General features: G+C 36.8%; 1 protein-coding gene across 3 annotated transcripts in view; it reads right to left on the reverse strand.

Moving 5' to 3' along the window:
* Nucleotides 1–13,400, reverse strand: part of dpp6a (dipeptidyl-peptidase 6a) — a 345,025-nt gene that overhangs the window by 296,889 nt on the left and 34,736 nt on the right. Inside the window, exon 1 of one of the 3 annotated variants that reach the window (XM_026200774.1) lies at nt 8,244–8,574. The exons of the other annotated variants lie outside the window; for them this stretch is intronic. Within the exon in view, the coding sequence (XP_026056559.1) occupies nt 8,244–8,294 (51 nt within the window). The 5' untranslated portion in view covers nt 8,295–8,574. Of the gene's footprint in view, nt 1–8,243; nt 8,575–13,400 lie in introns of those variants that run through there. 3 annotated transcript variants of the gene reach the window in all.

A 13,400-nucleotide genomic window follows, 5' to 3' on the forward strand; every position in this document is an offset into this window, starting at 1 on the left:
TCCTCAGCAAGCTGTCCTCAGCAAAATGAGCTGCACATAGTTTTACATGTGCATTATAATTTTCGGGAACCGAGTTAAACATAAATTGTAACCATTAATCTCAAAGTACAGCGTTCCTGGGAAGCCCAAACAAAGGTGATTGGACTCAGAGATGAAAATGACAGCGTTTCATCGACATGGTGACAAAAACAAACAGCTCTTCCTTCTTCTCCGTCGGAGCGCAACAAGGCCACGCCCCCTGTTTGTGAATTCATGTGGGCGGAGGTTAGTCAAAAAAACTGTTTTAGTGACGTCATTCCTGCAGGAACTAGAGGGATGTAGTCCAAACGGGTCGTTTTTTGTAGGCGAATTCTGTTAAATCAAATATCTCGCTGGGCATTGAACTTTGAGCTTTAACATTTTACAGATATTATTTATACTCTAACAACAACATTACACACTAACTAAAGTTTAAAACATGGAATCACGAAGAAGGGGACCTTTAATAACTGGTGTGTAAATAATGCTATACTTAATTTAAAAATGATAAATTGATCATTAATAAAGTATGAAAAAACAATTATTAAATACATTATAGATATGCTTTTAAATAAAAAGCATTTATATCTGTATTTATAAACTGCTTATAAATGTCTATCAATGCTTTATAAATGATGAATTAACTGTTTCCTAATGCTTAACTAATGATTAATAGCATGCAGTTATTATAAAGTGTTACCAAAATGTTTTATTGTGGTAAAAAAAAAAAAAAAAAAAAAAACTTTTCATTTTTTGGCCTTGTAAGCACATCTAATAAAGTAAATAATAGAAAAAAAATGAAAATTACATAAAATAGCATACTTATGTAATGGTTATTTTTGAATGAGTCATAATCAGCTGGACAGAACACTGAGGAAATGTCTATAATTTTCTTCTTTGCACTATAATCTAAAACAACAGCACATTAGGCAACTTTTTTCTTTTAGATAAAGATTCAGACTAATATTGAGAGCCAGAGGAAAAATCACTTGCAATTTGCCTCAATATGCATTATATATAACCTAATGTGTGCAGACACATTTTTATAGTGATTTTTAACATGAGTCAGTGATCAGAAAAAAGTCGGAAATATCTTTATAGGGAAGAAAAAATGTAAGGGGCTGTTAACAGAATATTTTTTGTAGTCTTTTACACTCTAGTTAAATGTTTTTAGGGGCTGTTAACAATGTTTATTTTGCAGTCTATTACACTTTTTATTCAATGCTTTTCTATGTTTACGTGTTAGACTGACATCTTTGACTGTTTAACTTGGGTCTCGCATCTTGCATCTTTCGTGGCAATGTGTTTTGAGACACTTTCTCTAGGTATTTTTCTTGTGATTTCTGAATACTGTTACTTTTTTTTCTTTTCAGAATGGAGTTTATATCTTGCAATTTTGAGACTATCTCTCACAATTCTGTTTGTTGTTTCTGCTACAAAAAAGATTAATTTTTAATCTAATAACTTTTGGTGCTCTAGAAGTTTATAAACAGTACTGTGTGGGTCTTGTGGAAGAACACTGGAGCTGGAGCTTTGTTTATGTCTATGAAGAATCATGCAGGTACTCGGTGACCCCGCAGTGGATCCATCAGTACTAGTCTGAAATAGTAAGAATATAAAAACTTATTTTAGGTATACAGTAGTGATTCGGGATAAGCCAAAAACACAGTTCGGAAAATGGATTCATGATGTTCTCGCTTATTATATAAATGTAGTAAATTTTAATTTTGAAAACACAAAAAAGTTATGGACTGCAGATAAAAATAAAAAAAACTTGGTAACACTTTACGGTAAGGGTGCACGAATTACCATGAATTCATGCATAAATAAATCTGTGAATTATGGTAAAGTATACTTCATACTGTACATTAATATCTTATGTATTATCAGGAACTAACACGAGTTCATAGTCTTTCATTCATGACTTTGTGGATGAATAACACCTTAATTAAGACGTTAAGTAAGGTGATTACATCATCATGATTTATGATTTATTACACATGATCATGGTGTTTTCTTTGTTCACAAAAAAAAGGTCTTTACTACCCCTTTTGGATTAAGCTATGCTTATGGTACATGATTCAAAAATACATTATTTCATGCATGTAAGACTACTTTAATTATTAAAGGAATATACAAAAATCCACATTACCACATGCATGGACACAGGCTAGATCAGGATATCAATCAATGTGAGAACTAACGTTTTTAATGTAATATTTGATGAGGTATCAAGCATATTCATATCTTCTTCATTGTAGCCTGAAGGTAAATGGACAGACCCCAACATTGTTACCAAAAACTTTTGTTATGATTAAATACATAAAGTAATTAAAATGAAATTAACAGACTTTTATAAAAATCACAATACATATGAAACTGGCAGCTAAATATCATTATAATATCAAATGAAAGAGATGTACGTCAGTTCCTAGCCCTGCTGTTTTATATTTATATACTAATACTAATAATGCATTAAAGGTATTATAATATAATACTAATAATGCATTCTGGATAATCATATTTAGAGTTTCTGATTAACTTTTAAATAACTTTGATGAACTGTTATGTATTTTCTTCCCTTATCCCAGCTGTTGTGAAACAGAGGACTACAACCTAAAATTGCATTACCCTTTTCAGTGGCATCCATTACACAAACTGTTAAGAAAAAGTAGTATGGATTGCCATTAAATACTAAATGCCACAAGGAATTAATTTTAGCAAAGCCTTAAGCCATTTGAATCAATTAGAATGTATTAACAGTATCAGCTCATCTAATCTGAGTGTGAACATGAAGGCACTGGATGAGGCAAAAGGCATGATGAAATATTCATCTATTGTAAACTCATTATTTTGCTTGCAGACTGGCCCACAGTTGTGAGTGGTGATGGATGGCTTTGGACCGACGCACCGGTGGAACAGATAGAAATGGGCAGCATAGGGAAAGAACTGCATTTATATGAGCAGGATTCTGCACATGGCACAACATTCATCCAATCCAAATAGCTCAACCAGGAGAGCAATCACACCACACAGTAACAACACATCTACCTGAATAAGCTTTTAACATAAAAAGCCAGGAAAACACTTGATTTTAGGAACAATGTGAGTTGATGAAAATTATATTTGCTTCACAAGTGATGATACATCTTTAAAAATTAGCTCAAGTTTCAGAGTCATTGAAACAACAGAAACACATATGCAGGAAATTAAAACTCACAAACAAGTTCTCAGCTGCACTTCCTAAACATCAATGCTTTTCAGGTCCTGTAAAAGTTCTCAGTAAAAACATCTCAGTATGTACTCAAGCATTTCTCATCAATTTCTTATGCTATGGTTTGCTATAAATTAATTGAATACAGCTCCATAAAACTCAACTATTTTTATTTATTTATTCATTGATAGAAACATCTGAGATAAAGTTTATAGTCAAACAAAGAACCGATGGAAACTCAATTAGGTCTTCTTAGCTATAAAAGAGAAACATCTGAGCAATTCATGTTAAAAGGACGATTTCTTTTTAACTTCAATAGTAGGCAACACAATATCTATCAATGCAACTTTTAGTGTTTGAAATCGTCATTCTTATTTGAACTGAATTTGTTATGAAGCTGTTGGATTTGATCGTATATTATATTGATATTTTCCTTTACAACATACATTCCCTGGTGTGCATCAACACTAGTACAATAATTATTTACAGTATGTGAAATAAGTTAAATGCTGTTCACGACACTATGGAAGCACATTTGCAAATAATCAAAAACTTAATTCAAAAGGACAAAGCTAAGGTTTTGTTTGTTTGTTTGTTTTTTTGTGGGCTTATTTGTCCACAAACATTGTCTATATGATGTCAGCTTGAATTGAAGTTGTTTCTGAGTTTTCTTTTCTGAGTATTTTTTTTTTTATAGTTTTAATCTTTACAATCAGACAGAGATGTTAATGACAGTGAATAAAAGTAACAATTTACATCCCAAAAATCTAATTTAATTAATTACTACTTACACTTACTTACAACGTTCAAGTTCTCAACACAAACCTAAATCATACACTATTTGAGTTTTGGTTTTGAAATCTGACTGGCTGAGGGCTGGTATTCCAGGAGTGCTGATATTTACAATAACAACAACAGTGGGGTGCTACACAATTACATTATAAGAAAAAACATGCATTTCTGTGTTTGTAGTGTTACAGACCATAGTGTGTGAATGGTGCGGAGTGAAAGTGGAGTGGGCAGTGGAGCTGTTGTGAATTTCCCTGGAGCAAGAAACATAATTTTTGAAAGTCAAACTGTTAGTGTTTTCGCTTGCTCCAGGAATGCTCACAGCAGGGTTATTATCACTACTGAGCATGGAGTAGAAAACTAAAAATTTTGCAGGTCATACTGTGCCAGGATCACAAAGTTGGCTTGGCGAAACCAAAAGGCTGATTCTTTGGATTCTATTTCAACTAGTTTTATTACTTTAAAGTCACACTTGATTGACAACAAATTAAACAACTCCAACAACTTTCGATGTGACTTTTATTTCATTTTTTTCCCTTCAGTGTCTGATCAGTAACTAAGTAACCAGTTATGCTAAACTTTGGGAAGCAGGCAATGAAAAATGAAAAATCCATTTTGGAAAATGTAGTAAGCACTAAAAGTATGGCTTTTATGACTGGCTAAAAATATTAGAAAGGATGAAAATCTCTCTGACAGAAAACGGCAGTGCGTTCATGCATGAAAGTCTGATGGTCGTGAAAAACAACGTGATATTTACGTGCGCATGTACCTCTTTAAATTGCATGCAGCATTGCATTGAGAAAAACATTACAGATGATGGATTCCAGCAGGCCTAATGAAACGCTGCAGATGCCAGATCCAGCTTTGAGAAACGGCGGCCCACTTAAAGGTCACTATAAATCACGGACCTCTTTCCCCGCTTATGTGCCGAACTCGTCCAGCGGGCCAACCCCAATCAAATAAACCGATGCACGGAGCCCAGCCGCTCACAAGCCCACATTTACCAGCATGAACACGCCACTTTTACTCTCGGATTGTAGACAGACAATCCTGTATGTTCTGCTCATTAGATTTATGTGTGACGTTAACTGACACAGACACGTCACATATACGGTCACGCTGGTTAGCTTTCAATCAACCCGGAGCAGGTGCCATGAAGGAGCTGCAGGATACATATCTTGAGAGTACTACACTAAGGTTTACTGTTCAAAGGTTTAGAATAATATTTTTGGAAAGGAGTCTCTAATATTATCACAATTTAAACTTGTCTGTCTTAGAATTGTCTTCTCTATTTGCATGCATTTTTAAAAGGTAAATTATTCATGTGATGGCAAAGCTGAATTTCCAGCAGCCATGATTCCACGTGATACTTCAGACTTCATTCTAACATGCTCATTTTGATTCTCAGATTTTAGCTGTAAAGAATCGCTATATGTGATCATAGGATTTTTTCATAAAAAGGTATTCTATATAATTACATCAATATGCCTCCATTTGCTTCTCTTTGCCACTAAGTAACCGAAGTACCCATTAGGGGCCACTGCAATGCTCAAATTACAGTAATCAAAGCAAAGAGCTACACTAGTACCAAGTTTGTCCTACATGGAAAAAATAACTCAAACACTCTCCACTAGACTCCAAAGACAAACGACCACTGGATATACGGCCACAAAAACCTTAGAGCACACTTGCCTCTAAAGGAAATATATACTGGACACTCGAATCTTTTTTTTTTTTTTTGTTCATTCCACCAAGAAGGTCTCTAATATGTATCATTTAGTATTCATATTAATCTCAATGACACATGCGGTGAGCAATTTAAAAAAGGTTTTTGCTAATATGCAGAAAACTTTCATCATGACAAAAATGCTATTATCTTGAGCTGTGAAATCAAAGACAGCAGACAAAAATTAATAAAATGAATAAATAAATAACTCATGCCATTGACTTCATACTCCACTAGGCAGTCCTTCTTGTGGAAATAGAATCTAAAAAACAGATGATATTCAAATAGAGCAACTTTACATATATTTCCATTCCTTGCCCAGTTTCACACAGTTTCTTAGTGGCCTGTTGTAGATAACTTTCTATTTCAATCTTCAATTCATTGAGCACATTTACATAAACATTCATACGCTGATAACAACCACAAAAAAAAAACTGTTTTACCAATTTACATACAAATCAATAACCTGTAAACGCATTTGCAAGACTTGATTAAAAAATCTGGTTATTTCCCAATGGTGACATCAAAAAATAAGCATCCATGTATTCTACATAGAGTACTTAATTTGAGTGTGAGTTGTGACGACAAATAAAGCAGTAAACCCCAGATTATTCCAAAATGTCATTGAAAAACTGACTCATTTTTCTCTTATATTTGACGTTTATATGACTACATGGCTGCATGAGATGAGAACATATTTTTTTAATAATTTCTTGGGTTAAGAAAGATTGCAATATATTGCAATATATCTCCTTATCCCCTACAGTGAAACACTTGCTGTAGCTGGGTGAGTTTAAACATGCCATAATGATTCTTTCCTGATACATTATATTACATATACACATTTCAATAAGCGGACAGAACACAGGTTAAAGTATTTACAAGCTGGGCAAAACTGAGGCAACAAGGAAAATTCTAGCTGTGCCAATCAGTTTATACTTAAGCTGTTTAGGATCTAATGGCATGATAAAGGAAAGTGATTTGCCATGGTCAGATTATAAATCATCAATTTAAGAACATGCTTATAAACACACTCAATGATCCAATTTGTGATCAAGCAATCATCTGTTCATCAATCACTGAGAAACAGTTGAGGCATATTGTTTAGTCACAAAATGTCTTATCTTTAACCATCAGCACTGATCAGATGTCTCTTTAAATCAAGCTGAGGGTCTCTCTGTCTGAGAACACAGTGTAAGCTTGAGAAATTCAACCATCTCAAACGCATGAGGATAACAAAAGCAGACAGGTTGTCAGATAGGTACATGGCTCAAACTGACATTTCTCATGCCTTGCTGGACAAGGATCTTGTTAATACATGAAAGGTAGAATTGTGCATCTAGTGGTAAAAGCGGAGTCTCAGTGGAGGACCCTCTTTAGAGTTCTGTGTTTTACAATAATACAAACAGCAATTGCTACCTCTAAACAGACAAATGTGACACAAATGGCACCAAAAACGTAAAGAACATCATGGGCTAAAACAAATAGTCTTCACATCTTAAATGCAATGTAAAAAATCTCAATTTCAGGCACTTTCAGAGTAGTTTCTGTATATATATTTAATTGTAAATATGGCAAATACTTATATTCCCTGTCATGAATGCAGTGTAAAGTTATTTTCACTCTTTGACATCAGATCAGTCAGAGTTTCAGCTGAATGAAGCCTGACGGAACCGTGAGGTTTGTGTCTGGACCTCAGTCTCTGCAGGTCACTGACACAGTGAGCCTGGAGCTGTAATATCCCAATATTCCACTGTACTTTAAGTGTGATCAAATTTTAATGAATTCTCTCTCATCTGAACCCCAGACACTAAAGGTCATCTCTGCGTTTAATGCAGGCTAAAGCCCTAACAAAAAAAAAGATCCCATGTGTTTCACTCGGCTTTAAACATTTTTAAATGGATATCCCACAACAATTAGAATTTTCCATAATTTCCAATCTACTATACATGGAGGTGTTTGTATGTTTTCAAACACTGAAACATACAAAACTGATATATTGTAAGAATAAGTACCTGTAGCTCAATAGGTATAGCATCAAGTCAGCAACCCCAATGTGATTTACTCTCAGGATACACATTATTGTCATATATAGGGCCTATATAATACCATATTTAATGTACCACGTCCATAAAGTTTATTTTCTGTAGGCTACTATGGTATTTTTTTTCCCTCAATACAATGTTAGAAGCCTAGAGTACAATGTTATTTTGGGACATCAGTGAAAATAATAGACTACGATGGTATCTGAAGCACCTTTAGAGAACCACATTAATACCACGGTATTCATATAGCCTATATCACACGGTATCATAAACATGGCATACAAACTGGTATGCTGGTAGGAACACAGTACTTTTTTTTATTGTAGAGTGAAAATTAAACGCCGTTGTTGCTTTTGCGAATGAGAAAAAACGTCAAACAAACAAATCTGTTATTTTACAGAAAGTCACTTTCAGTGTCGCGCTCGTCTGATAATAAATATGTTCCGCTTACCATCATGTTTCCCTGCATTTTGGCCGTTTCGATTAAATTCTTCTCCTTCATTTGGTTTCTTCGGTGTGATGGATGTGTGTGTCAGTGTCGGTGTCTCGGCTGGTTCCGCCCGGTCCGGTTCTTCTTTCTCAGCACCCTGTTGAGCGCTCCGAGACTAAACTACCTCTACAGTCATTCACCCTCGGCTGTTTTAGACGCCAGCAGCAGACGATAGCTCTCAGTCAGACTCCAGTGTGTCTCAGGATGGTTATTTGGTGGTTTCAGAGCGGGTGACGGTTCTATCGCGCACCGTGAACTCGACGGGAGTGTGAGTGAAGCTGCACATGACAATCCCGCTGCTGTGAGAGAAACACGCCTCGTGCCAGGGCTCTGTCGCTTAACTTTACTGCTGAGGTCGTTGAAATGTCTTATAGCATAGAATGAAATATGAACCGATTTCTTACAAGAAAAACCTACCAAAATACTAAATCTTTTTTAAATGAATGCCCACAGAAGAAAACGATTTGTGCAGAAACTGGGGGGCTTGTTTATTTACAGTATCCTTGCTGAAAAGACATGTATGTTATAGCAAGTTACCATACTGTACTGGTTGACCAGCATGTTTGTGGCTGTGCTGGTTCACAGAAGTCTTTTCAGAAACTGTATGGAAGTTTTTTTCTTCTCTTTTACATCTTTCACATTTTAAAAGGTGTAACACACATAATAAAAAATTCGGACAATAGCCCAGCCTGCAATTAATCCTAAAATGAAACTTCTGCCATCACTTTTCTTTTCTACAGCAAAATAATATAATAAGCATCATGTATGTAGCTCAAATGTCATTCATGTTTATTCAGGTCCAAACCAGGTTTTCCCTGTCAACCTTGAAATTATGAAATCAAAGTGTTTACAAGCATCTCTCTATTTCTGAACTCTCTGGAACTACAGGCATAGAATGAAAGTCTTGGGTCCTGTTACCCAAAATGACCACTGTGGTGTTGCCAAATCTTTCAATATCAAATCAAATCTCTGTTGCAACGGAAGGTTCCCCTTCAGCAAATTGAGCTGTGTCGAAACGCTATGGGAGCACAGTCAGTATGACCACGCTCTGAATCACATGTTTAATCAGTCCAATCGATGGGTGAGACGTCAAGGGCAGGGTGACGTAGCAACCAGGCAGGGGCGGACTGGCCATCTGGGGCACTGGGACTTTTCCCAGCCCACCCGGAACACAAATGCATATATACTTTTCATGACTGAGTGGTTAAATGAGTCTGTTCTCCAACAAAAAACGACCATATAGGTTCTTTGTGCAAGCACCTTATTACGACCTTATATTTACATTTTAAAGTTAAGCGCCCTCTAGCGGGCATAAAAATAATGACAGAATCGCTTTGCGTCTGACGTCATGAAATGACGCATCACGTCATTAAATCAATCAAAACGCACGTTAATTTAAATGCAATGTGTGGGCTTTTTTACACCGATCACACTGTATTTCCTACATATTTTACTAGGTTGCTTATTCGTTCGAATGACCACACCTAACCCCACCCCTAAACCTAACCCTCACAGAAATCATGCTAAATTATGATTTATTGAGCATATACATTTCTGTGCACGTCCATTCCCTGGGATCGGACCCATGATAGCATGATTACATATCAAGGTATAATGCAAAAATCTACCAACTGAGCTACACGAAACACAAACCAGAGTGCAAATAAAATAATACAAAACATTAATATGAAAACGACCTTTTGCCGATAGGGGGGCAATTGTAGGATACGCTCTGATGGGTCGTATTTCAGAGATTTGGACAAACGACCTATACGAGCGTATTGGTTGGAGGACAGGTTTGGTTAAATAGATGCAGATCTAAAATGGGACACAACCCTCTATCCTTCTTCAGAACTATGAAGTACCACCTGTAGAACCTGGACTCTTTGTCGAGAGGAGGGTCCACTTCGATCGCCTCTTTCCTCAAGAAAGTGTTTACTTGTTCTATTACCGGAGCTCGCTCGGGTCCCAGAGTGGGAAATATATAAATATACGTGGAAACTTCTGCCAAATATGTCTCAGTGGTTCCTGCACACTGTAGAGAGGGGCTACAGCATCACTCTACAGTGTGCAGGAAACACTGAGATATATTTGGCAGAAGTTTCCACGTTGCTAAATAGTCTACTAAGGGAATCAGTCCCTCGAGAATGACCTCTGGTATAATCAGAATGGCTAGCTCGGTGCCCTGAAGTGGTGGATCAGTAGGGAAAAGCCGAACTAGCTACTCTGGAGATCTCCGAAGAAGTAGTAAGCCTCTCAGTACTGCTACGTTTCTGGGCAGTAACTGAGAGGAGCTCTCGCCGGAGACCGATGCGCCCTGAAGCACCGTGAATGGCAGGGTTGGCAAATCGATCTCCCCAGGGCACTGAGGAGAGACGGGTACTCCCCAGAGGGGCCTGCCCTGAGGAGTCCTGAGCCATGGGCACCAGGACTTTCTTTTGGCTGAAGTCTCCTATTGAAAATGACTTCAGGCCCGTCATCTCATAGGAAGACTTAGACTGAAAGAACCAGAGCATGCTCAGGACAGGAGCCAATGAGACATGTTTGGCAGGGGCTCACACAAAGCCAGGTGACCTACAGTACTAAGTGAACCAGTCTCTCAAGACTAGCCTCTGGTGTACTTAGAGCGGCCAGCTCAGTTCCCTAAAGTGTAGGACAGGCAGGGGACAACTGAACTAGCTGCTCTAGAGATCTCCTTCGAGGTAGCGAGACCCCGAGAAATGCAATGTTTCTGGCTGGACACTTGAGAGTTGCACTTTCTGGAGACCACTGTGCCCTGAAGAGAGGTAAACACATTGCTTAAACAATTATATTTATATATATGAAGAGTTCAGATGCAAAAGCCGCTAAGTGCCATGTGAAATTTTCTTCTAAAAGCAGCATTTTTATCGGGGTCCTATATTTAGTTTCAGATATTTAACTTTAATTTCACAGATCCAATGTAATTCCCCTTTCCTTTCTTTTTTTAGGGACATTTACGAAAGATCACAGCCCCCTAGAGAGCTGACTGTGCCTGCTCTGCTCCAAAACAGACTACCCATAAATTGCGTGCATCCCCACCCTTTATTTAACGAGGGCAGAGAGAGCGAGCGATCCAAAGTGCGCTTGCTTGATGACAAAAAGCTTCTGCTGTATCCACCGCACATGCTTTTAAGTTTTCTGGTTGCTATGTCACCCCATCCTTGACGTTTCACCCAACCATTGGCCTTATTACACATGTGATTTCAGAGCTTGGTCACACTGAAGGCTTTCCCATAGCTTTTATATGCAGCTCGAGTTCCTGAAGGGGAACAATATTCATTTTCCATCTAAAAGTATCTTGATTTAAAGATGTTTAAATATTTGTATTGGGAATCAAATATACCAGGAAAGATTATTTATTTACTTTTCTCCAGTGGATGAAACATTTAAGCTTGTATTCTTGCTGGAATTGTTTATGTACTTGTTGACTGTAATTGGGTATCTGAAGAAAAAAAAACACTATATAAAGCCCTCTGCCTTTCTTTCATAGATAACAGTAACAATTATATTATAGCCTCGGAAATAGCTTACTACTGTTACTAAAGAGCTTACACATATTGGAGGACTAACCAATACAGAAAGCTAAAAATAAAAAAACAGTACTCACCAGTACTTTTAGTTTAGAGCTGCAGTGGCTCAAACCATAATTTGTTAATAGCCTTACATAAATTTGTTTTAATAAATTGTATATAGTGAATATAGTTTCAATCTCTGCATTAAAAATGTAAATAGTAATAGTAAGGATGATGACAATGAATAAAATCACAAACTCAGTTGTAACCAATAGGTAAGAGTAATGTTCTGCAGGAAGACACGTTCACTTTGACCACAGTCATGTCTTAATGTAATTTCTTTATCCTGTAAAAGGCAGCTATGAAGCGTCTGATAAATATAGTCAGACAATTACACGCCTTACAGCTCCTACACTCATAAAACTCTTGCAATGCATGTTCACCTTTAAACTTTAATTTAACTTTCAGCAACAGATATTTCAGCACAATTAATGTTTTGTGTATTACTAATGGTCTCTGTTGTCTGACCCGCGTGCACATGGCTGCTACTCTTTCAGTAAAGATTTCTTAACGCACAACTTAACGCAGGCTGTTTTTCAAAAATAGAAAATGCTTGTGTGAATTTGTGACATTTACAGTATACATAAGGATATGACCATAAACTAAATGTTTTTGCACTGAGGATACACACGCATCATCTGTCAAAGCCCATGACAGGGCAAGCCATTATGCTAATGCATTGGCTTAAAGCTTAAAATACAGAATTCTTATGTTTTGGGCAGCTTTGATCAGACCTGACTAATCAGTAAGGTGAATCGTTGTCGATGATTTTCATAATCGATAATAATACATTTTATTGATTATTTGTTGCAGTCCTAGTAAGGTTATTGTTTATGCCAATGCCCAATGACTTTTGCAGCAATGCTGAGAATTCAGTGTGCATTTGCATTATTGAGACAAAATGCATAAAACCAGGCTTGTGCAACTGTATGTTTCAGGTCGGTTTCCCTTCTGGCCATCTAACACTGCATTTTTTACAGCCCGTAGCCTACTTCCTGAGCAAAGAAATGTTCATGTTCCCACCACAAACAGGCTTTAAGTTGGGTACAGTCAATTTCTCCAGCAAAATTTATTGCTGCTAATAAGACAGAGATTCATCCATCCATTCACCAGCCTGCACAGTCAGCCTTGCTGGGTCAGAAACTGGGCCACTTACTGAAGAAAAAAAAAACATTAGGAAAGCTGAAATGTGTAATCCATGGGTTACTAGAATAACCATACAGAACTTCAAAATGCCCCTAAATCCATCTTCCATTGGTCAGACAAGCAGGTAGGCTAATTCTAACAAAGTCTGCATTACTGTCTTGGGTTGAAATGGAGTGTGAAAAGGCATGGTTTACTATGTTCGAAAAGTTACACTGAACTTCAGATTTGAGTCACAGTGGCTTACTTATTTATTTGTCTCTCCATATTAAACTGGTATGACAGAAAATATTTTGACTTCCAAATTCATACACATTGCCTTAAGCAATCTTACTGAATCTTACTAATGAAGACACCACAAGTGGAGACTGAGTGGTGCTCA

The sequence above is a fragment of the Carassius auratus genome, chromosome 24 (genome assembly GCF_003368295.1).
Source record: "Carassius auratus strain Wakin chromosome 24, ASM336829v1, whole genome shotgun sequence".
Classification (NCBI taxonomy): domain Eukaryota; kingdom Metazoa; phylum Chordata; class Actinopteri; order Cypriniformes; family Cyprinidae; genus Carassius; species Carassius auratus.